Source organism: Podarcis raffonei, chromosome 3, assembly GCF_027172205.1.
Source record: "Podarcis raffonei isolate rPodRaf1 chromosome 3, rPodRaf1.pri, whole genome shotgun sequence".
Lineage (NCBI taxonomy): Eukaryota > Metazoa > Chordata > Lepidosauria > Squamata > Lacertidae > Podarcis > Podarcis raffonei.
Window position 1 is genome coordinate 78,852,278 of NC_070604.1, and position 26,182 is coordinate 78,878,459.

The following is a 26,182-nucleotide window of genomic DNA, read 5'->3' on the forward strand; positions in this document are numbered from 1 at the left end:
GGGCGGGCTCCTCCCCGGACTCAACTCTCAGACCCCAAACTCTTGGCCTGGCATCCCTGAGAGCCTGGTGCCCAGGTGCCCCACACACCTAGCACCTATGGGTAAGACAGCCCTGACTATAAGTGATGTCACACATGGGGGAGTTGTTTTGTTTTGTTTACATATACTTCATAGCTCACTTTTTAAAAGTTGCCTGGTGATTCAAGGGAGAAGTGGGGTAGCCAGCTCCTGACTCTAGTCTGTTGACTCTTGCTTTAATGCTTCTGGATAACATTCAGAAAAAGCATTTAGGAATGGTATCTTCAATTCCTGTACAACTAGAGCCTAATCATCCCAGCCTCCTCTACAGTTTGCTATTGCAAGCAGGATACATCTCTGACCCATAGCAAGTTGTGGATGAGAGAATGGACTGCTGCAGTGATGCAGATCAAAAGTGGGAGAGCCCGTTCCAGCATGCTAACTTTCTGACCTGGAACAGCATGCAGTCTTTAGGTCAGGACCTGGCATCCCTACTGAGGGGGAGAACAAGTACTTTGCATGAGTTAAAAAGGGCCCTGGCTTAGCTTAAACCAGATGCATGCTTTGGATGATGTCCAAAGCAGACCAAGCCTGCAGTGCCTATCCAGTAATAATCCTTTACAAAACCTAAATATTGCCTTCCCCAAATCAAGGAACAGCATTCTTTACATTTCTGATATTTTTCAATTAAAATAAACAAACTTTTTTTTTTTTACAAAAACAACCAACAAATTAAGGGAGGTATTAAAAAATAACCTCTGTTTGATATGTTCTCCATCAGATCTCAGTTTCCTGATAACAATAACAGAAAGTTTCCAAAATTAAAACTCACCCACACACGTTCGCCCATCAGCTGAGAATTGATATCCCTCTAGACACTCACATCGGAAAGTCCCTGGCTGATTAATACAGTCTGCATTGTCACCGCACACTGTTGGTTGCTCCTGACATTCATCTATATCTACAAAAAGAGGCAATGTTATTATACAGAGGTCACTAATATAATTCCTGAAGGGCAGGCCATGACATATGTATAACTTAGGCATCTATTTTAGCTGAAGTAAAATTATATATTGGAAGCCTGTTTAAACTAAGCTATTGTATGTGACTGTAGTCCAATGCCTAGATAAAAATAACTGAATCTCCTCTGATTGCAGGATTCAAAGTATTTGACAAGTAACATATCAAGGCACAAGTGATAAAGTGCACAGTGTCTTACTCTGCCATTTTGGTATGTTGATTCATTTGTACCTGCCCAATTCCTTGGTACAGTAATTTAGAATTGAAACAACATGGTCCAACCTAGATTCAATGCACAGTTGTAGATAAAAATTCTCCTGATTTGAGTTGATTTATAATAAAGTAGCCTCAGGATGCTGTGAACTTGAGGGGAGGAACTGTGGAGGAATTGGGCTACTTTATTGAGGGACGCGGGTGGCACTGTGGTCTAAACCACAGAGCCTAGGGCTTGCCAATCGGAAGGTCGGCAGTTCGAATCCCCACAATGGGGTGAGCTCCTGTTGTTCGGTCCCAGCTCCTGCCCACCTAGCAGTTCGAAAGCATGTCAAGTGCAAGTAGATAAATAGGTACCACTCCGGCTGGAAGGTAAACGGCTTTTCTGTGCGCTGCTCTGGTTTGCCAGAAGCGGCTAGTCATTCTGGCCACATGACCCAGAAGCTGTCTGCAGACAAATGCCGGCTCCCTCGGCCTATAAAGCGAGATGAGCACGCAACCCCAGAGTCGTCTGCGACTGGACCTAACGGTCAGGGGTACCTTTACCTTATTATTTCCTCTCCAGCTATTTTTCTGCTCAAAACTACTCCCACCTCCTTTTCCCTCAAAGGTGGGCAAGTCCTCCTTTAAGTCTGTTGAAGTGGGGCTCAGGCGCCCTCATTAATTTGTGTGTCTTTCTGCTAGACCAGAGCTTTCCAAACTTTTCAAGTTGGTAACTTTTGGGACATGCATCATTTAGCGACACAATAATTCAGTTTTGCATCATTTCGCAATGCAGTAATTCAGTTTTACTAGCAAACCAGTGGTTAAACTAACCCGTTTCCAGCCCCAGGAGGAGTGCAGGGAGCGTTCATGCAGCACACCTACACACTGTGGCCGACATACTAACGTGTCACAACACACAGTTAGGAAAGCTCTGTGCTAGACGCTGTTTCAGGGAAAGATAATAAGTCACTTAGGAAGATGTCCTATGGATATATTTTAGTGGATCCATAGTGATGTTGGTATCAAGCAGCTGAACTCAAAGTTCCAAGAAAATATCCAACTGAATTCACTTGTAGCATCTTTGAGTTCAGCTGTTTGAAAACTCTATGGAAGTCAGTTTATTTTTTCCTAAAGAGATATATTTTCATACCATAACATGTACGTCCGTTTCCTCGGAAGCCCACAGAGCATTCACAGGTGAACTGATTGCCTGTTCCTGGACGACAAACTGCATTTGTGTCACATTGGTGGGTCCCTGTGTAGCAGGGATTGTGGCTTTTATCACCTGTACCATCTGTCAAGAAGCCACAGAAGATACAAAAATGAGAATGCATCTCAAAACTGCTACAGCTATACTACTATACATTTACAAGGACTGGCCTTCAGACACGTAATACATGGCTTGGGAGAACATTTCTCATAAAGCTTAGACTCTCCATGGTCAATTGCTTTCAAACACACTTCTCTAGTTTGACACTAGAACTGATTCCTTCAAACAAACAAACACAACCTTCAAATACCATGGTTATAACAGTAATGAATGCTAAAGATGTATCACTTATAGTCCAAAGTCATTATCTTAAACATTTCTAAGTTTATTCATTATATACAGAGAGGACCTCTCAATCAGTAGTAGCTATGGAAGGGGAAGAGAACAATTTCTATGTTTGAGGGATGCAGTCCCTCTTTGGTAGTTTCTCAGGAGTCACATACTGGGGTTGGCCAGGGCTGTGCATAGGAGAAAAGCCCAAAAGAGGGTGACGCCAGAGCCAGTAGTGGGCAGACCTACCCCTTCTCTCTCCTGCCCCAAGAAAAAAATCACCCCTGCATGTTTCTCCATTCCTGAAACATGACACAAAAAGTTCATCACATGCCACATGTCCCAGAATAATGGCTGTGGCTTTGCATCTGATATGAATGTGGACCATTTCATATACTTTTGTGCACTCTTCTGCAAGCTGTATGCCAATCAATGGGGAGCAAAGGTGGACAACTTCTTTTTGTGCACTTCTCAGAGATACCAGGCTGGCTTCTGTCGGAAGCAAGAGTTGGCACAGATGTACCTTTAGTCAGATCCTTTGGGACCATTCTTACAAATAATCTCTTCTGTTTGACAGCCCACAGGGTAAAAGAGACAGGAATCTAATGAACCTTAAAACAGTACAATGGAAACAAACCAGGAAAAAAATTCACTGAACATACCAATTGGACCAATCGAATTGCTCATGGCATATCGTAAAATTTGTTCATCTCTGTTATACAAGACAAAGACACTGTCCACTGACAGCTGCTGAGTTGCTGAAACGGGATGGTGAGAGTCATCATGAATGCACTCCTCAAATGTGATTGTCTGCCGCCATTGGTATGGAACTGTGTAAGATGGAGACACCCCATCCCTTTCTGGTTCTGTCACTGTATACTCTCTAGTAGATGACGATGTGATAACTGAAACAAGGAAAGAATCTTATATAAATAAGAAGGGAATTAAAATATTGAGTAAATTAATTCAATCTTTGGTACTCACATATGAGTGTATTAAAAAGACCCAAAGCTATGATTGTTACTTTATATACAGCTAGAAATTTTAATTTGTGTATTGAAAATTTGTATAGGAACCAAATTCGATGAAAATATTAGTCTAAAAGCTCTTCAATGTTACAGTGACAAGCTTCTTGTCAAATGTAGGACAAAACAGAAGATTCCTCTTGCAGTGCTCATTCTTGTCACAGGCTTAGACAACTTGTTAAAATGAAATGGAAGTAGCAAGGTTTCGCAACTATTCAACTCACCTGAGCTAGAAGAGTGATAGAGCTCAGTGTAGGGCTCTATATGAACTGAAGAACCAAATGGGATCTCAGGCACTTTGCCTTCAAGTTCTGTGCTGATTGTAAGATGTCCATGTTCATCAATTCCACTGAATTTCTGTTTAATGGTCACCCTTTCATTGTTGTTGAGGAATGTAACTTCAGCTTGTCTTGTAAACTCACCACCTAGAAGATTAATGAAACTTTTAATTTCTGTTTTTAAATAAACATTCTCCATGTGCTGAAACGCATATAGTTGAGACCACAGTCTCCTTAAACTGAATGTGCTGTCAAACCTACATTATGGGATCTGGTTGTAATTGATGGCCCTTCGTTTTCCTAGTTAAAGAGAAATGTATACATTACCAAAGACTGAAATGACTGAAGGGTTCTCCAGCATTACTTCTGATAAGGAATGGATTGCAGACTGACTTATGATTCATTTGGTGACAGTGTGTAAACTTACTTCTCTCCATTTCCTGGACACAACTTGACACAGCCTACTCTAAAAATGGCATCCCTATGTGATGGAGTTTCCAGAACTGATACCAGCAAAATTTGAGATGGAATTGTCAATGTATGTGTCGTTTTCAAGTGTGATCTATACTGGGATTGCAGAGATGAAGATGGAAAATTTGATTTAAATTTTTAACATTAAAATATGTTGTATGCCCAAGTGCTGGTATTTGCATCCTATTTTTGAAGGGTAAATAAGTGAAATGGACAAGGCACCAGCCCCTTAAACTCTCTAAAAATGAGTTGAAATTAACAACCCCCTTATCCATTTCACTTAAGTTTGCCTTCTCCATCCATAGAACAGTGGCAAGAGTAGCACAGGAGCTTTATTGGGGAATCGAGCAGGTTGATGAAGTTCCCCAAACAGCAGCAGGTGGGAACTCCAGTTGAGAGAAGAACAATTTCCCCTTTCCAAGTGGAGCAGCAATGGTAGGATGAGTGATTTTTACATGGGTGTCCAGTTTTTAAAGGCTTAATTTCTGAGCAGAGGTACAGTGGTACCTCTGGTTACAAACTTAATTCATTCCGGAGGTCTGTTCTTAACCTGAAACTGTTCTTAACCTGAAGTACCACTTTAGGTAAACCTGAGGTAGCACTTTAGCTAATGGGGCCTCCAGCTGCTGCCGCGCCGCCACCACACAATTTCTGTTCTCATCCTGAGGTAAAGTTTTTAACCCGAGGTACTACTTCCAGGTTAGCGGAGTCTGTAACCCGAAGTGTTTGTAACCCAAGGTACCACTGTACAGTTATTCCTTCTGGTTATGCATTGCATTGGAACTACATGCTGTGCCGTTAGTATCGAATTAGTAGGATCTGAATATAGTGCTAACAAAAAAATTAAAATGCTTTTCACACACATAAACTGACAAACAGTACTGGTTTTAATGGGGGGGTGGGAATAGTACAGATTTCAGAATAATTTCTCCCAGCTTAATTTTCCTAAAACAGCATAGTAAATGCTGTTACCTTCATAGGTATCAGCTAAATGTTGTAATTTTTGAAACAAGTGAACTTTCTCCCCTGTGACCTTTCAAACAAAAGATGTATTTGAAGTAATATCAGTGGGGAGCAGCTGTTTTGAAGCAAAAAATGTAAACAATGAAATTCAAGAAAAGCCTGAAGTTGCCCTTTGCTCAAGAGAGTTTACTGTCTGCTTGCTTTCTACTGATCACTTTTTAAGCTTTGGTGCAATACCAAAACTACATAAGGGGAAAGGGGGTTGTTTTCACTCCCCCATAGGCAGGTAGTATGATAAACTGGTGGTCGTGTCCTGATAAATGTCCTTTGCCTACATTTATTATTCAACCAGTTAGAAGGAAGAGATTTCAGTGGGAGCTCAGTTTACAGCACCTTTTCCACCTGCACAAATTGCCGTGCCATTAATTTTATTATACTTACTGAATTTACACAGCCACCCAGACATAACTTAAGATCACAGGGCAGTTCAGAAAACAAATACGGTACATCTGTATCCCCCTCTTCTCTGCAGTCTGAGTTATTACTGTTCCAGTATTCAAGCTCCCCCCCCCCAACTGTCCTTTTTGTTTCTCTCCTTAAGTATCAAAACCACATACTGAACACTCTTCTCGCTCCTCTCTGATTAGTTGTCCTTGAAGCTTCCGATTTTTCTCTGGTTTTGCTGTAGGAAAACTGGGGCTACACAGTGTGTGGGGGGTGTTGTTGTTTTTGTTTGTTACTATGGTATGTATTTTTATATTGTAAACCACCCAGTGATCCTCAGATGAAGGACAGCATAGAAATTTTAACAACATACAACACAATAACTAATAAAATCCAAAAGTACAATTAAAAATATGTATTGCTGCAGACGGCTCTTGTTACTAGCTTCTTCTGTGACCCAACTCTCCCTCCATCTTTCCTTGGTCTAGGCAGTCCACAACACCCTGGACAAAATCACCAATTCTCAACCTCTCACCACGTGCTAGCAGCCCAAAAGTAAGGTCACTAATGGGATGGGCAGCAAACAATATGGACTTTTATACCTGTGCCTGATGACTCTTTGCTGTCACTTGTTTCTCTAAATTAAGTGTTCCTGTCTTACAGAAATTAAGAGAGGTTCATGTAACGTTACAAAAATGGTCTATGGAGGAATATAATATGTTTCTGAGGCATGTCCTTTGAAGCAGATTGGCAACAACGAACTTCTTTATTTTACAACAGAGTCCCTGTGAATTGTCTACAAAACAGATGCATGCAACTTTTAAAAAGCAAATGTAAAAACTTACCAGTAATGCTGAATCCATTTTTATATCCTTGTTGCTCCACAGCAAACATCCACCCAATGATACCTCCGATAGAGGCAAGAGGAAGCAAGGAGAAACCCAAAGCTTCTGGAATTGTGCTGATGGCAGTGTACGCCCGTCCATGGTTCATCACGACGTAAGAGTGGAGGTCAGTGTTTTCAAATACAATTGGGACTGGATTGTTTCCCACGAAGATCCGTCCTTTGACTTTTCCATTGACTCGCTGAGGAGAACCTTATTATAACAAAACCAAAGTAGCCAGGTTATATAGCACAGCCATTATATATTAAAAGCTTTGAAGCACCACACTTAAAAACACTGGTCTGTGTTGTAAACTTTGTATGTTTATTACAATGTAAAATAATAACAGATCACAATAATGAGAAACTAGGCACTGCCTTATTCACTTTAGACAAATGAACCACTTACATATATATGTTGATATTTACATAGAATATATTTGCTATGTTCATCCATACATCTTTAATCTCTATTTGTAAACTTCTGAACTCCTTTATATGCTGAGAATCAGCTCTAATTTCAACTAGTTTCCTAATTTGGAATAAAAAGTGCACTATCTGTTTATTTGCTTCTAAAGTTCAATAAAAAATGGAACTGCATAATTTGCTCATCCAATGTAGTATTACATAATGTAGTTTCTTCTGACAATTTAATGAGTTTCACAAACCAAGTTCCTCTAGTGTTGCAGATCTCTAGTTTTCCTGAACCTTTCTTCAGTAAGAGGTTTAAACACAAGCATAAAATGTATCCCATTTATCAGTTTGGTTAACCAAGTCTTTTATCTCTAAGTATTAATCTAAAAGGGTGGTAGGTGACAGCACCCTCCTTTTATCACTGCAGCATGCTCAATCGCTATGCTTTGCGTTGCTGGAGATATGATGGAAATAATTGCATTCAGTAGGAAAAAAATTGATCATTAAAATGCATATGTGTAGTATATATTAGAGTCATGAGTTTTGAAACAATTTTCAAATTACCTTCTGCTACGCACTGCCTGCCATTTCCTTTGTAGCCAGCACTACAACTGCAACAAAAGCCATTTGGATAGTCTGTGCAAACAGCATGAACTGAACACTGATGACGGTTGTTTGCACAGCTTTGCTGGACATCTGTACTGTAACGAAACACTGCAGAGAGAGTAAAAAAGGAAAGTTCTCAGCATAATGCATTTCAGAGGGCGGTCAGAAATGTTGCCCCTGTCTTAGCCATAAACCATCTTAACCCACACATGGTGAGTTTTATTTTCCCTGTCACTTTGCTTGGCAGCTGTGAAATAAATAGTCATCTGGCAGGACAGCAAAATATACCACCACTGGGAGACAACAGGAGACCCTATTCCTGCTGCAGGAGAGTTGCCTCCTGCACTAGCACTGCTGCATAGCCCTCTGGTTATGAAACACAAATCTAGATTTATGAAACAGAAATCTAGTTATTTTCTGTTTTGCTTTTCCTTTTTTAAAAAGCTGTTTGAAGCTTCAGATGTGTGTGGAAGGTGATAAATAAAAAAATAATCTGAAGGGAAGATACATGCCTGCATGTACACAATAGACATACAGGAGGACTTTGCCAAGTGTTCCTGGGCATAGATTTGCTGGCCTGTATTTTGAAACATGAGAAGCACCTTAAAATACATTGTCCATTGCAGGGACATGTAATGGACATGCTGTAAATGCCTGCTTTGTGACACATAAAGCAGCCTTCAGAATGTCATTAGCCATTAGCAGGCATTTGGTCCATGGGGAAGTAATTACAGCTTACACAGGGGTCAAATCTATGGGTCCCTACAGACTGGACTATGCTGATTTCCAACACAGTCACAATGAGTCAACCAATGTTTTGATTCACAGCACTCTCCTTCCTAGCTCAGTTGGTTAGAGCGTGGTGCGGATTAACACCAAGGTTGCAGGTTCGACCCCCGTATGGGACAGCTACATATTCCTCCACTGCAGGGAGTTGGACTAGATGATCCTCAGGGTCCCTTCCAACTCTACCATTCTAAGATAGTTGTGAACCAGGATTTCTATCACAGGAATTTATATTTTGCTTTTAAACAATTATATTAGGGAACACAAATTAACATAACAGCACTTATTGTGCTACATGTAATCATTACGGTTTGCTCATTTCACAGGGCTGTTCTTGACTTGACAAAGTATTGCCTTTCTTTAAATAACTATTTTACCTCAGTGTTCAGTCTAAAAGGCCCTCCCACATACATTCACACAAATATTCCCAGTGGCTTACAGATCAATAAAAACAGGAACCCTGACCTCAAGCTTACAATCTAAAAGTTATAAGGAAAAGCGTAACAATATGAAGAGGAAGGAGGACAACAAGCAAACTCGGGCATCCATTTTTAAGTAATGTCTTATACTGACCAGCTAGACTGGAAACAGTTAAGAGACAGGAAGAGCCAAAAGGAATAGGTCTCTCAGCAGAGCCATCCAAGTGGCCCTGCTTCCTTTTCTTCCTTTGCTATAGCCTGGCTGCAGCCAGACAGGAGTGGCTGTACTTCACTTCCCTCCCACTGAAGTAATGGTTGTGGCAACTGAGATATCACATCTGAGGAGTGATAGTACAGTATAGATCTTTATAGCCTAGCAGGGACTCCCAGGGCATGCAGGAAAATCCTGTTAACCCCTACCAACTGACTGAATTTGAGGGCTGCACACACACTGTTCTCATGATGCCAGTGAATATTGGCTGCAGAGAACAACAACAACAACAACAACAATTTATTATTTATACCCCCGCCCATCTGGCTGGGTTTCCTACTGCAGACTTGTGCCCTTAACTCTCAATGGCATAGTGGTGAAGGAAATAGGCTCTGGAGGATCTGTGTCCAATTCTCTCCCCCTCTCCCCCCCCCCACTCTTTCTCTCTCTCTTTATATATAATTTTTAAGCTCTGAGAGAATCTGGCCTCTCTGGGAAAGAGAAACAGGACTCATAGATGGTATATGTACACATTATTCAAACAGGCTACTGGGTTTTGATCAGATCATGATGCTAGTCAATTCTGTGGTTCCTGAAATGACCATTCAAATACCGAATGACCTTACCAATTCCAGTTTCATCATCTTCTTCTACATCAATAATCTGAGTGTGGTGCCTGGGAAACTGCTGGTTTGGAAACTGGAGAGGTGGGCTTTTCCCTGTTGGGAATGGATTCGCAGCTGGAGGATGCTCTGTTAAAGCTTGATAAGGAGGCTGAAAGCCATCTGCTTCTGCTGGCTGAGGTAAGTTGTAGCTAATGTGCAGCTGATCTCCTCTGCTAGAAATATCTTCAGTTACTTCCGGCTGGTTTATTTCAATGGAACCTTGCTCTGATATGGGCGGTTCTGTAGCCACTTCTTGGAACTGGTCATAATCACTATACTCTGCACTGGTAGCAGTCTCAGTGACTTTGGCTGGCAGGATACTATCTGAGCCACCAATCTCAAATGCCCAGACTCCTTGTTTTCCCATATTGCTGCTCCTAAAAGAAAATAAATCTCTGTTTATTAAAGCAAGAACTGTACATTTTATATTTTTTTAAAGTTAATTTTATCTATGATTTGATTGCCACAACCACAATGCTAACACATTTGCTCAAAATCAGACTTAAGTTGCACACCACTCCATGCAAACCACTTCCCAAGGAAATTCCATGCCACCTAAGTTGGGCCTTAATGTGTGAGCAACTCATTTGTTCAGCCTATCATGAACAAACATTCACACTGTAATGGCTCTTCCACCACCACCACCTTCTTCCTTTGTTGTCTATTTGTTTTTATTTATTTGTAAGAAATTTTTATTGGGTTTCATAAACAAGGATAATAGAAATAAAAAAAATCATACAAATAAATAGACCTAGTCTCATGTAATTTGTTTATCACAAAAATAGCATAATAGATTTGCAGTATTATCTGCAACATATGGTTCATTTTTAGTGGTTAATGTATAAGTTCTTAGTTCATGAACTGGTTTAAACAAAAACAAAGAGGAAACAGGATAGAACAGAGTTAACAGATAACATTCAACATTGCATAGCTAAATGCCTAATCGGGAGCCCTTGTGGTTGTGTTTAGATTAAGTATGAGTAATGGTCATTTTTGCTGAATGAAACAATATAAAGTGTTGGTATATTGATGAATGTGGGAGAGGGGTTCAAAGTCAAATATAAAAAATTATGTTAAATTTAAATTAGAAGCAGATGGAGCTAAATGCTGACTAGGGGTGTGTGTATTCAATTTCTGCAATACTGGCATACAGTAGCCAAGGAAGAAGGGGGCAGGGGGAGTGTATCACCCCCTGCAGCATGATCCCGATGGGGAGCGATCGCGGCTGCCCCCCGCCCGCGCTCAACACCACGCCCCTGCGGGTAGCATGCCACGTCCCCAGGATGCAGGCCATGCCCCCAGGACACGCATCAGCCATGCCCCCACCTGCTCTCCACCCCCCGATGTCAGAGCATGAAGCTCCACCACTGCTGGCATATGCTATGAAATTAACCACACTGGGGTAAAGCCATCTTTCTTGATTTGTCCACGTGTCATTTGTAGTTTATTTGTTAATCTCTCAAGGAGGGCTATTTCCCAAACTGTTTTCTTACTACATGTATATGATTGTGCTAGAAAGGTCTTTCCAGTATGTATCTGGTTATGTTGTCTCTCGCTGCTTCTAATAAATGGCTTATTAATTCTTTATTGTGTAAATCCAGATTGCTGTCTTGGAATATATTCAATAAAGCTAATTCTGGTCATACTTGCAATTGTTGTTTTGTTATTTTATTAATTCATTGGAATACTGAATTTCAGAAAACCTGGATTTTTGTACATTCCCAGCACATGTGGAGATATGTACCAAGTGTGGGGCAGCCCCTCCAGCATCGTGGTGAGGCACCAGGGTGGATCACTGCCAGCTTCCCAGCAGTTAGGTACCATCTATAGGGGAGTTTTAGGGTTAATTCTCTGTTGATTGCCAAATAGACCTGAAAGATATTTTTGACCAAAGTCTATTCCACTGACTTGGGTCGAGTTTATCACCAAAATCACATCCCCACTGATAGCTAATGAACAAAAAAGGAGAGAGTGGACAGCCTTACTTTGTTCCCCATCAAATCCCCACCAGGGATGAATTTATATTGTTTATTCTTACTGTGATGGAAGCTTCAGAGTATATTTGTTTCAAATTTTGTTTGATTTTGGGGCCAAATTGCATTTTAGATCTTTGTTGTCTATTTAGAATGCCAAACTTGAAACTGACTTTTAAAATATGAAAATGTAAAGTGACATGCACACTGATGGTGCTTCATCAACGACTATAACAGGTACGTATAACAGGTACACAGGTGGAAAAAACTTTTAACATTTCTGATCCCTTATCTGCAAATAATATAAAAATGCTGATTTAGAAATGAATATCAAAAACCCTTTTCAAGTTTATGAAGATTAATTGCATTTTGTGATACAGAAGACTACTAACATCATTTACGTATCAAAAAGTCTTATAGGAAATACAGTTTTAAAAAAAATTTAAAAGCATACTTGTGCAGATTTCCAATGAACTCTTCTTCATTAGCAATTATATTGTATATTCCAGGTTTTACCCATAAGAAGTAATTTGTAGAGGGTTGACTGAAGCCAACAACAGCAGGGATAATTTCCTTATTATTTTTAGTATGTGTACTATGGAACTGCAAACCATCCTCTGGATAAAGGAAAACAGCATAGGAACTCGAATCAGAAGACGCTAAAACAGCCTGGAATGTGTTTCTCTGTGGAGAAGATTTAAATTTTATTTATTTGTAGAAAAAAATTGCAAGATTAGACATAAAGACGAGACTCTGGGTTTGTGCACACTGGAGTTCACTGTGTGCTTTCAGCTGTTTGCATTCCCAATAAATTTGCACAGAACACATGACATCACCCAACACCAATCGTAATGCTTTCCCCTTGTAAATTCAAGTTTATCTGATACAGGGATAATCCAGTAAATTGGTAGCAATTAGGCTCCAAACTGCTCCACTTGGGGTCATAGAAAATTGGTTTTATTGTTTTGGGGTGGGTCAGTTATGACTTTGTGCTGCTCCCCATCCCATGTTCCCTACTTTCTTGTTGCTTCCATTTCTTTTTCAGCTATTCTCATAACATAGCTATAGATACCGTATTTTTCGCCCTATAGGACGCACTTTTCCCCCTCCAAAAATGAAGGGGAAATCTGTGTGCATCCTATGGGGCGAATACAGGCTTTCACTGAAGCTTGGAGAGTGAGAGGGGTCAGTGCGCAGACATCGGCCAGCCCCACAAGCTCAGGGGACAGCGGGGAGGCGCAGCGCCATCATCCCGCTGTTCCTCGACCTGGTTTGGAGGCTGGCGCTGGGGAGAAGTGCGCTTCTCCCCAGCGCCAGCCCTACAAACTCGGGGGACAGCGGGGAGGCAGAGCTCCGCCATACCGCTGTTCCCCGACCTGGTTTTGGTTTTGTCCATTTGGACGAAAAATACAGTACATTTGATCCCTCAGATTTGCACAAAGCCAGAAAACTGCACAAGCAAACTACATTAAAAATTTACAATTGCTTCACTGTGTGCTTTTGCACACTTCCTGGGCAGGGATTTTTTTTTTACACAAAGTGTGTGCATGTAGACAGCTGTGTGCATGTCCTGTCAGTACTTAATTGACACATTAGAACAAAAGAAGTCAGGGACAAACACAAATGTGAATACAGTACCTACTGATATGAGGGGGAAAGAACACATTTGCTCTTAATATACAAATACAGATTCAAAGTATGGGTGTGAACTACTTTCATGTAATTTGAATGGGGAAGAAAGTTGATTAAAAGCTAAATATGTGGACTCAGATGTGGACAAGCCCTTCAAATACAAGCAGAGTTGATTCTGTGATAACAGAATATGGAATCAAGGATTTATTATCTTTAGGAGTATCCTCAAAGCTATTCTTCCAAAAATGGATATTGTTTTGAATACTAAACATCACAGAACTTTGTAATTCATAAAATTAAGAAGTCCTACTGCGGATCCAAAGCATTCATCTGACATATTAAATCTGAAGTTCTGAATCTGCATAACTAAGATAAATTTACAACCTGCATCTCTCTTTTCCAAAAAGCCTTTGCCATTCCTAGGCTGCAAGCTACATCCATTTACTAGGGGGTAAGCTCCGAGCAAAGATACATAAGACTGCAGTTTCACTTAGTTTGCATATCGTCCTGGTACTTCTCATTTGTCTATTGCTATGCTGTCACAAGCTCACCTTCACTTGCAGAGCGACATCTTCTCCAGGTCCTGCATAAGGAGCCACAGAATCCCAGGTAACAATGACAACATTGCTTGGATCAAAGGCAGACTCTGGAAAGCCCCTTTTAATATACTGAGCAGCAAGCTGGAGGACATCTGGGGATGAATCTTCCCTGTAGTACACTTTCCCATGTCCGCCTGTAGTATCCAAATCAGCATAAAAGGGAGCAATGCCTCCAAAACTGACTGGAAGCTGACCAGGGTTATCTTCGTCCCTTGATGGCTCACTTACTGCAATGATGCCATTAGTAAGAACCTAGAAAAATAATTAGGAAAATGTTACAAACAGTGAATACATGCTAGATATAGGCAGGGATGGATGGATGGACAAGTCTGTCTTATTTGGTTTCTTTCACCTCCTCATTTCCCCCCCAGTTTAAGCTCAGTTCTTCACATTTCCCATCAGTTTTCAAACTTCTTTAAGAAAGGGGGGGGGGGAGTCCTCACAACGATTTGTCAACATTTTAGTGTACAGTTCTCATATGCGTTTTTGCTAGCAATTTCCCCTAGCATAACACATTCAGTTTCCACAAACGCAACATTTTGGGTTGGAGAACTGCATCACAAAATTCATGGCAGTGCAGACTTCAAGTGCATTTCTATTTGTGCATTGTTTCAGGAAGCAGGAACTAGGTAAAAAGGTAGAGGGACCCCTGACTGTTAGGTCCAGTCGTGGATGACTCTGGGGTTGTGGCGCTCATCTCGCTTTATTGGCCAAGGGAGCCAGCATACAGCTTCCGGGTCATGTGGCCAGCATGACTAAGCCACTTCTGGCGAACCAGAGCAGCGCACGGAAATGCCATTTACCTTCCCGCCGGAGCGGTACCTATTTATCTACTTGCACTTGGACGTGCTTTTGAACTGCTAGGTATGTGACGTTAACATATGAGAGTGCTGGAGGTGAAATAGTTAAACGAGTTACCCAGTCAGAACCCAGGGGGGGTGGAGTCAGAGGTACTATAAAACCAGCTCTGGGAGAGGCAAAAGGAGGAGTTTGTTGGGAGTTTGGTTGGAGTGGGAGTGAATTGGGATAGAGTCTGTTAGTGTAGAGAAATAAGCTGAGTCAGGAACAGTTAGGAGCTAGAAAGACAAGTAAATATCTGAGAGGTGGTTTAGTGAGTGAGAGCAGGTAGCGGAAGTTAAAGGTCTGGATGGGCAAACCATGATTGTAATTGACGGATACCGTTTATGAAACCACACGCTTGTTAAACTGCAATAAATAAACAGAAGTTTATGTTCCAATTTAACCCTGACTGGACTCAGTATTGTACCAGGTAGGGCCTGGGTGGTAGGAGCGAGAAATAAAGTGGTGGCACAGGGATCAATAGATGGTGAAACGTCCGGGGACCCTGTGTGATCGCCGCACTAGGTTAGCAGGAGCAGGGACCGAGCAATGGGAGCTCACCCCGTCGCGGGGATTTGAACGGCCAACCTTCTGATCAGCAAGCCCTAGGCTTTTTGGTTTAGATCACAGTGCCACCCGCGTCCCTCGGGAACTAGGTAGTTTTGTATTAAAAATGCTAACCAAACCTAATTTATCCCCGATTCCTACCAGCAGCGACTTCCTGTTTCACAATTAGACCAGGTTACAGAGCCTTCTTATCTGCCACGGCCTGTGGTCTCTGCTATGTTGCAATGTTACATAGACCACTTAAGATGTCAAGAAGAAAAAACTCTATACTTTGCATCTTTCACTGATTACATTATTGCATCCTTGGCATTTCCTTATCAAAATAAGATCACCAGTGTAGTCATTCCAGGCTCTTCTCAAACAGAGACAGCTGTGCTCTTCTCCAGAATATCTACAGGATGCCAAAACGACAGATACAACAGACACACTTTCTGGTGAGATAAACATTACTAAAAAATCCAAGCTGCCCAAAGCTTTGATGCAAAGACATTTGCAAAAATGGCATAGGAAACTTTTGTATCAATGAGTGGAGAACTTTGGCAAATAGGAATATCTGACATTGCAGGTAGCTGGCATGTAAATCTGTGATAGGAAATGACTCGTACATAAGATATAGAGCATTGATCATGACTTTCCTAGTACAGACTGGAGATGTGACACACAGCAAATTCTTCCAGCCTTGGAGTAGCTGCTTCAGCCATTTACAGCTCAACAGAGCACCAGGCCTCCAAATACAATTTTCATACATTTTGCAACACTGAATATTCAGGACTTACTCTAGAGTGTAGTTTGTAAGTTAAGGATAGAGTAGTAGACAATAATAGGAATTCAAATAGGGTGGGTGTGGTTGTGCATACACAAACACACCATTTGAATTCCTATTATTGTCTCCAAGTTTTAAATGAACCCTTTCATGATACCTAATAAAGTTGTCTAAGAGAGTCATCCTAATCCTCTTCCCCAAGCCTGGCTGAGGCTTTATAGAGCAGCAAGGACACTGCTGCATCTACATTCTATGTGTGGCACCCTGCATGGACCAGAGGCAGGCAGGCAGCTGCATCAGCAAGGAGCTGGCACAGCCATTGGACCTGAAATGGGACCCATGCTGTCAGAACTGTTACAGATTAAAAGTTACAATAGCATCTGACCTGGTAGTAGCGCCTGCCCTGTGGAACGCCCTCTCATCAGATGTCAAAGAAATAAACAACTATCTGACTTTTAGAAGACATCTGAAGGCAGCCCTGTTTATGGAAAATTTTTATGTTTGATGAATTATTGTATTTTAATCTTTTTGGGGAGGAAGCCACCCAGAGTGGCTGGGGAAACCCAGCCAGATGGGCGGGGAATAAATAAAATTATTATTATTAATTATTATTATTATTATTATTATCATCATCATCATCACCACCACCACCACCACCACCACCACCATCACCACCCTAAAAATCAGTTTCAAGTAGCACTGAAGCAGCAAATCAAGTTATGTGCCAACAAACAGCCAAATTCTGTACTTGTATAAATATGCAACCCAAGCTAATCTTTAATAAAAAGAATTTTTAAAAATGTAAATCAAGCAAATTCCCAACATTTCTCTTGTTTGCATTACCTGTTCTGCATTTTTCTATATTTGTACAACTTCTTTTAGCTTTGCTAGTCACAGGAAGGTCTAGGAAGAATGCTGAAGCCTTATTCCAAACCGCTAACCATTTATTCACCCACTTCAATGGCTTGAGCAGAGACTGCCCACATATTGTATTGTTCTGCTATAATCTTTTCCAAACTGCTTTAAGATGTTATTTGATCAAAATAAAACAATAAATCTTTCTCAGCCTAACTTATTGTGAGAATATAATGGGATAACCCTCATGTATGATGCCAAACACATGGGAGGATCAATGGGATATAAATGAAATAAGTAAGTTGAATTTTCAGCATGATTGGTTCTATTAATTAGAGTATTTCAATATGTTCTGAGAATGAGTGAAAGAGCCTGCCAAAAAGGACTTGTTTTTGAAACAATGGGACACTAGAATAATGAGTGGCTACAGCTATAATCCTAACCACACTTACCTACCTAGGAGTAAGCCCCCTTGAATTTAGCACAGCTTACTTCTAAGTAGACATGGCTATGATTGTGCTGTGAAGAACAAGCCCAAGGAAGAAAATAACCAGTAAGTTGAACTTTTTGCAACTTGAATGAAAAGGTATACATTCATTAGTGAACAGAATCTTCTTATTATAAATTAAATTTGCAAAATAAACAATTGTTTCTTACAATTTATGAAATCTTGGGTACATATGACATGCATCCAGACTAAAACGTGAAGCAGCTGCTCTCTTAAGAGACCTATTTCATTTAGCATTCTAAGGGACAGGAAATAATAAAACTCCTTTCTTATTCTAATAAATGAATATGCAGTTCAACCATGAGGGAATCTTTGTTTTCTACACTTCCATTGATATACTTCTTTAAGTCTATCAGTGTGATGTTGGGCAGAATACAACATAGCAGTCACCTCCTAGGGGCCGAGGGGTTTGAGGGGATAGGAGCCCCAAAAGTTGATGGGCATTGCTATTCAAATGGTGTGTGTGCACACCACATCATGTGATCGATTATGCGGGGCTTACCTGGCCCTCTCCCAGTATTTTATTCAAGTTGGCACCCCTGGAATACAGTGAATTGCTTTCAGGTCAATGTCATTAGCACATAGCAGCAGCATCAACCAAGAGAGAAAGGTAAGCAAACAAAACCCAGATGCAACAAGGCCATCTACCAGTGCTCAATATGAAAGACTCCAGGAGGGAAGCATGTAAAAAGAACACCAGGCATCTCCCCTTGCCATAGCTGGGCTGCTTTAGTTTTGAACTGAACTAGGCATGCCTTCAGCACACAACAATAAGTAGGAATAGATGTATTTTCTTTGGTATTTGAGGCTGCCAGAGGTGTATGGGGTCTAGGGGAGGGGTAGTACCTCTGGTGAGGAACACATCATGTTCCTTCTGGGGTAATTTGTCCACCTTTGGTCCCTACCCAGCACTTAGCTCTCACCTGTGGCATGGGACACCTGTTAAACCCCAGGAATGCCTTTGATTGGCCAGAGGAGGGTAGCCAATGGGTCTCAAACTCTTGGTGAGTAAGGGATTTCCTCTGCATGTGAAGACAGGCTGCAGTGGATTGAGCAAATGAAACCAATAGTGGGTCAAACTGTCAAGAAGGCAGTTTCCGGATGTGCTGTAGAGGGAAGTAAGGGGCAGATGGGACTCATCAACCTGGGAAGGTAACCCATCTAGGAGAAGGAAAACTCAGACCCTAAACCTACCTTGTGGGTAAACACTACACAAATCCCTAAGATAGCTGGATGGCACTTTGTATGCCTCCTTCCAGCAACATACTGCTCTGCTTTCCTTTTGACCACATCAATGAGGCAGAGAGGGTGGAGTCTTTGCATCTGGGCAGTCCAGGAGATCCATATACACTTCCCAGGTTTGTGCCCCAGGGAAGTCATTTCAGTGCTGCTAACTCAGAGGTTTGAGTTCACCCCTGGAGGCGGACTCCATTGTCTCTGTAGACAGACAGATGCCAACAAAGGAGGCTGCCACAAACAGAATGTATTGGTTGTGTCCAGGTGAGGCAAATGGAAGTGGGGAATATGGCAACAGAAACCATTCACCACCACGTCAAAAAGCATGTGACAAACTGCTCACCAAAAAAAGGGGAAAGAAATGCACTAGCAAGCTTCCACACCAGCAGTTCTGCAAATGTCTAATGGATTACTTTTAGTTATCAGATTTCCCACAGTAAAGGAAAATACAGATTAAATGTAAAACAAGCATTGGCTAGTATTTTGATGGTGATAACATTATGTGGCTACTGGTGGAGGGCTTGTTTGCATGAGCAGCACTAATTCCATAATAAACTCACATCTGAAAGCACCCCAGTAGGAGAAGAATAATTACTCTACCAGCTTAACCCAAGTAAGGAAATGAATTTAAGGTCTGGTCAAGTATGCATGCATCTTTTCAAGTAGTATGAGTGAACATGAATTTAAATACAAATAAAACTGCCAGCCCAAACCTAGATATTCACATTATAGTCAGACTGCATATTATTAGAGAGGCATATTTATATGAAGGGGGAAACGGAACATCACTAATTGTCTGGAGACAATAACAGCTGTAGAATGCACCATTTCCTTTTAAGGTATTACTCCATTTAATCTGACAGGACACACAACCTTCTGATATATTTTTAGGATTCAGTACTTCTGAATTGCATAGATGGCTAAGTTACATTTATGGGATGTTAAGAAAACATGCCACACACTTTATACATAGTTCTGCTAAGGAAATTTATGAAAGACAGAAGGAGGAGCAGGAAACAGGAAGGAAGGGAACGCAGCTAAACAATTCTGTGGTTTGAGAGAAAGCAGTCCAACGTTGAGAATTCTTGTCACTTCACATAGTGGCTCAGCAATAAAACCACAAACACATTTGCAAAGCTAAGTAAGGTTTGGTATGGTTTCAAATTGGATGAGGAACCACGTGTTGAGATTCCTGCATTTCAGGAGGTAGGAATAGATAACCTCCAGATCCCTTCCAATTCTATAATTCTATGATTAACTAATGCATGCTTGAGATGCATGTAATTAATATCTGGAGGCCATAGAATTGTTACACAACTCAGTTATCATAGAAATCTCTACATAAAAATACAACCTTATTCAATAAATTTTACAAAGAACAAGATTATGACCAAACAGAACTGTAAATCACAAATAAAACAGAACAGTGTGCAAAACAAAGTTAAAAAGTTAAGAGTCAAGAGTCCAAGAAAGCTTGGATAAGCCTATACATTTTAAAGAGGCATTTAAATGTTATTACTGTCCCCACCTTATGAAATGTCATTGGGAATCAGTACTATTGACATACCTAGGCAAATGGTTCTTAATTTAATAGGAATTTTCCGTACCCAGACAATTCATTTTAACTGAGACCGGACTGGCCGGTCCAACAATGCGATGTCAATATAAACTCTTTATATAATCTATACAGAACATTAAACAATATGAAATATATGAAATATGCACTCTCTGCAAAGCCAAATAAACAGAAATCTTCTAAATCTCTGAAAGTCACAAATTATGCACTCTTGATGGATTCTCTTAAAAACATAGAACCAAATAAACATAAGTCTTATAGGTCTCTGAAAATCTTTATGACCATTGCTCCACAGCAATTGTTGTTATACAATTTGATTCACCATATAGATGGGTTTTTGAAGCATTTCTGTATCCTTCTGCTGTGCTGAAGAATTCCACAACAGTGGGTATATCTGAAATCACTGTTCACTATGTCTGTTTGCGAACCACTTCAGCAGCGTTGGACGTCATAAAGCAAAGCTTTACGGCTTGTTTTCACCAGATAAGAATCTGACCCATTGCTTATTTCAGAGACTTTTGTAGCCCACAAAGACTTTCAGAGACCTATAAGCTAGGAGGAAGGCATGTTTGGCAAATCCTCACCATGATCAACTCCCACCCAGAAACCTATGTCCCCACTGTGAATGGATGTGCGGATCCAGAATTGGCCTCCACAGTCACTTACGGACACACTGTTAACACCATATTCATGGAAGATAATCTTACTCAGCTACGAGTGATCGCCAAAGAAGAAGACGACAGTTGTTTAAAATGCCCCTGGAGTAACTTGTCATTTTAATGATTGCACTCTGTTGCTTTTAAATGTTTTAACATTGTAGTACACCACCCTGAAGTTTTGCAAGAGGACGGTATATATAAATGCTAAATAAATAAATAAATAAAATTGTAGTTCGCGTTCATTTGCTTGGATTTTTATTCTGTCCCACCCAGTCCCAAAAGCACAGAGCAGATTACAATTTCCTTGAAACCATTTTCTAAATAAGATAGCCTCAGGAGAAGAACATGTTTCACAAACCATCTTCTTGAATCAGATTAGTGTAGAGTTAATTTCACTGAAAGTAGCAGAAAGCCATACTAAATATTATTATCCCATATACTGCAATATATTATATCTGATAGCATCCTTGCAGTTAAACTCTTGCCTGGTCACCACAAGCAACAAGGAACTGCATCCAGTGAAGTAAACAGGCTGCCAGAAGGCACACCAAATGTTCTGTTTCTCCTCTGCCAAACCACTTTGGTTCTTACTTACAGGAAGGGGTGGCAAAAGAGGGATGGAACATGTCATTCCTCCCAGTCCCATTTTGTGGCTTGAGGCAAAATGGGATGTGCCACCCCACTCTGCCATGCTGCCTGTCATGCCACCTCCACTTCTGCTGACACCACCACCATGCCATACACTGGCACCACTGCAGCCCCACCTGCCACTGACATTGGAGCTGATTTCCAGCAAGACCTCAGATTGGTACCAATGATGGCACTGCTTCTCCACCAGTGGCGGAGGTGGTGGCAGCTGCTTCACTCCACTTCATGGGTGGGCCTGCTCTGATCCTTCCTACACCAGTGCATCTCATGTGTAAAAAAACAGGCTAATAAAATTTATGGGGTTATTTCCAAAGCTGCTTGCTACTATGTTATAAACATTGGTGGCTATACTGGCATTGTAAAACAGAAGTGTATTCATGTGGCATCACCCAGAAGATAGCAGTGCAGGTGCTAGGCAAGCCACTGTGGGGTGGGAATTCTTCAAGCAGGGTGACACAACCAAAAAAGCCCTGGGTCCAGTCACCCCTGGCTCACTTCACTTGGCAGGGATATCCAGACTCAAAAAAGGACCTGTGACACTGACCTTAATATCAGGCATGTTGATATGGGGAAGATGGTTTTTCAAAGTACCTGGATCCTAAACCACACAGAGCTTTAAAAGGTAAGCACCAGCCTATAGTGTACCAATAAAAAATAATGTGCATTCAGATGGCACAGCATTTCAAGGATGTGCAGACATGAATTTTATGCTCATACATTTCTACTTTCCCCACCTTCTTCCCTTGCACAGAGTGTCAGTTAAGTGCTGATCTTATTCTCAACAAACGATACATTGCCAGTTTGTCAGACCAGGCAAAAAAACTATGGCTTGCACTTTCCAGCAAACTCGATTACAGTCAGTCTGGTTTGCAGGCAAACACAAATAATGGTCTGCCTGTTCAGACTAACTAGCAAACAAGGACCAGAATTTACTAACTGCTATATGTAAGAGGAGGAAATTTGTGCCTAGCTGTTCTTGTGTCAACTATGGTTTGGCATTGTACTTCACCACAGCCACACTATTCAAAGCATTTCAGTGTGTTTGGCCTTTTAAATAAGCCAAATTAAGATGAAAACATACTGAAATACCTCACAATTCTGGAAGAATATAAGGAAAGCAACCGCTACTGTACTGAAAAAGAGTAAAGTAAGGGCTAATAAAATAAACCATTTCAGAATTCAGCAGAACAGAACCACCATGCACTAAATCCTTGGCTGACAGAAAGAATGCCAATTTACTTAGAACAGAATCTGACCCTTTGTACTCAACTATAGGGCCACAATTTTATTTGCATGACCTATAGTTCAGTGGAATAAACTGCTGAAACCAGGCAACAACCCCTCATTGAGCAGGGACGGCAAGTCCTGGAAAGGACAAATCCCATCTGCTTTCTATTTTGTTTGGAATTAGCAAAAATCTAGTCAAGTTGCCAAAATGGTTCTGGACAGTTCCTCCCCTTCCCACCCAGCAACCCTCTCCTTGACCTGCTTCTGCACAACTGCTTCTCCTCCTCCTGAAATAAGCCGTTTGTCAGGAGGAGCCAGCTGCCCCCCGTTTTCAATAGGGACTCAACTCGGCTTAGATCGATCTCTTAACTACACAACATCCCTCCGGCGTCACCACCACGCGGGGAATTCCTGGGCTTGAAAAGCCCCCCTCTGCAAGAGAATTTACAGGCGCGAGTGGAGGGAAATGCCTTTTGTCTTAAGAACTTTTATGGGGAAACCTACATGCCGCGGCTTAATCTGCGCTTGGTCTTTCCCCCTGGCGTCGCTTTTGCAGTCATGAGGCTCAACCCGGAGAGGTCTGAATTACAAAGGAGTCACGCGGAGGGGCGGCGGCGCCTCTGAGCATAGGCAGAAGGCGCCCCTCTTGTCGGGGAAGACACATTAGGAAAGGAGAGGAAAGGGCTTCAAGGACACGAGTCTTCAGACCCAGCAATTCCCCCTCTTAGGAATTAAGCAACCTCCCGCCACAAGAAGCCCTTTACCCCGCACCGCCTTTGGCCCCACTTGGCCGACAGCCTGGGCAGCAGACCCTCCGCCCCCGCCATTGCCCCACAGCAGTGACAGCAACCTCGCCTCAGCTGAGGGGACCTCCGCCTCAGCCCTTTCCCAGGCCACTGCCCCCTCTCCCCCGGACTCACTCACTCGCCCGCCCCTGGGGGCCGCCTCCGCCCGCTGCTCCCCCCCCCCACCCGCACTCACATAGAGGGAGTCGACGCTGGAGCCGTAGAAGCGCAGCGCGGTGCTGAGCTCCAGAGGCGGGGAATGCGCGTCGTCCCCAGCCTCCAGCTCGGCGTCGCCTCGCTCCGAGCCGAAGGGGAAGAGGAGCCCCCCGTGCGGGATGCCACTCCCGGGTGCCGCCAGCGCCGCCAGCAGCGCCCACAAGCTCAAGCCCCGCAGGCTGGCCATGCTCTCTCTCCTCGTCGACGTCCGAGCGGCGCAGACGAGCCTTGAGAGCGGCGAGCCCTCAAGATTTAAACCCCGCCGGTGCTGCGGTGGAAAAGAGGGGAGGGGGAGGCCGAGGGAAAGCGAGGAGAGGGTTTGAAGCCAACCAATCCGCGGAGAGTTCAAAGAAAGACGCCCTATCACCATCGGGCTTCTGTCCCCCCCCCCCCTCCTCCTTTTGCATCCTTTGCAAAGCCATCCAAAAATCCCAGCAGAGAAAACTTGAGCTTTGCTTACCCAATCTCAAGCCACCAGGAGCCAGAGGCGTTTCCCGCCCTTCGCAGTACAGTTACCCACAATTGCACTCTGTGAAAGCTTAGTTCTACCCCCCCTCATACTCATTAGCGTTTGCATGTACAATTAAAGAAAAGATCCCCAGTAAAGTGGGGGGGGGTATTCATTGATACACCCCTTTAGCTACATAGACTAGAGAGTTAAGTGCTGGTGCCCTGGTTAAAGTAATTGGAGGCCAGGGTTAAAACCCCCACTCGAACATGAAGCTCACTGGGTGACCTAAGGTAAGGTTACCAAACGTCCCTGTTTCCCAGGGACAGTCCCCAGATTTACAAATCAATCCCCTGACAAAATCCATCTATTTAGTAGGAAGTTGAAAAGTGTCCCCGGATTCATTGAAAAAAACCTTAACCTAAGGCCAGTCAAGTATCTTAGCCTAACCTACCTAGCAACGTTGTGAGGATAAAATAGGAAGCGGAGAACCTTGTACAATTGTACATCACCTTGAACTCCATGGAGGAAAAGGTGACATACTGTTCACATCTGTCTGTCTTGGTAGACAATGCAGGAGTGCACCTTTGAAGGTGAAGTCAAACCGCTGGAGAGTTGCCATACTTGCTGTGGCTATAGAGACCAATACGTGCAACTGGGGCAGATGAAGGGATCCGGTTGTGCTGCTGCAGATGCACCACGGCGTTTCTTCTCCTCCCAGCAGCCATTCCTCCTCTGGTCACTGCTGTGGACACACAACCAAGCTGTCTGTCTGTCTCCAGGCACTGTAATCATTTGCAATGGATTCCCGTACCACTGAGTTAATGGTGCCAGCCTTCATGTCGCGTTTGCAGACATCTTTATAATGTAGAATTAGTCTGTCGACGGGTCTAGTGACTGAAGCCAGCTCCCCATAGAGCACATCCTTGGGGACCCTGCCATCTTCCATTCTGTGGACATGACCAAGCTAGCATAGAAGTCACTGGGACATGGTGTGAACATGCTGGGCTTGTGGGCTTAAGAGCACCCAGCTTTGTTTGAGACCCTGTCCTGCCTCTTGCCACAAGACATGCGAGACTACAGCACTGTGACCTCTACAAGAACGTAGGTGACCGCCATAACTGTAACAACTACTGTGGAATCTCCCTGCTCAATACTGTGGAGAAAGCCTTTGTGCATGTAGTTCCTTAGCAGATGGTTTAAAGTTACTTACTGACAAGGCTTTAGAGCTCAGAGGTCAACAGTTTACATGAATTTCTCACTGCAGCAGCTTCAGGAAAAATGCTGAGAGCAGTTACCCCTTGTACATCACTGTAATAAATAAATAATGTGCTATAAGACTAAGATCCAATGTTAATTCTATAGTAAATAAGGTATATGGGTATATACACACAGTTTTGTCATTGATTACATCATTAGACATAACTTTGATCTGGGAGAATTTGGATCCAAACATGCTCTTCCAATTAAGGGTTAATTCTTATCTACTTACTTTTGTATTCTCCTTTGACTCCAGTTTCCTCTTTATCAGATAATCACAGGGAAATTCTGGGAATTCTGTGGTGGGTGGGTGATTAGGAAAGGATTCTGTCTCCTAACTACTCATGTCTTTTAAATTTAGCTAGATGACCCTCCCTCCCTCCATACACACAGCTCTCTAACTTTGTAGTGGAGTTTTCTTTTTAAAAGCTGCTCTGAATAAATTACAC

At 42.2% G+C, this 26,182-nt stretch overlaps 1 protein-coding gene across 1 annotated transcript in view; it reads right to left on the reverse strand.

Annotated features, from left to right (window-relative positions):
* NID1 (nidogen 1) overlaps positions 1-24,308 on the reverse strand; it is a 49,585-nt gene extending 25,277 nt beyond the window's left edge. The window contains exons 1-10 of the mRNA XM_053382581.1: positions 24,006-24,308; positions 14,098-14,397; positions 12,369-12,598; positions 9,903-10,318; positions 7,819-7,968; positions 6,803-7,054; positions 4,026-4,226; positions 3,439-3,681; positions 2,387-2,530; positions 851-979 (exon numbers count right to left, since the gene is read on the reverse strand). Of these exons, the coding sequence (XP_053238556.1) occupies positions 851-979; positions 2,387-2,530; positions 3,439-3,681; positions 4,026-4,226; positions 6,803-7,054; positions 7,819-7,968; positions 9,903-10,318; positions 12,369-12,598; positions 14,098-14,397; positions 24,006-24,212 (2,272 nt within the window). The 5' untranslated portion in view covers positions 24,213-24,308. The remainder of the gene's footprint in view (positions 1-850; positions 980-2,386; positions 2,531-3,438; positions 3,682-4,025; positions 4,227-6,802; positions 7,055-7,818; positions 7,969-9,902; positions 10,319-12,368; positions 12,599-14,097; positions 14,398-24,005) is intronic.
* Between the last annotated feature and the right edge of the window lie 1,874 nt (positions 24,309-26,182).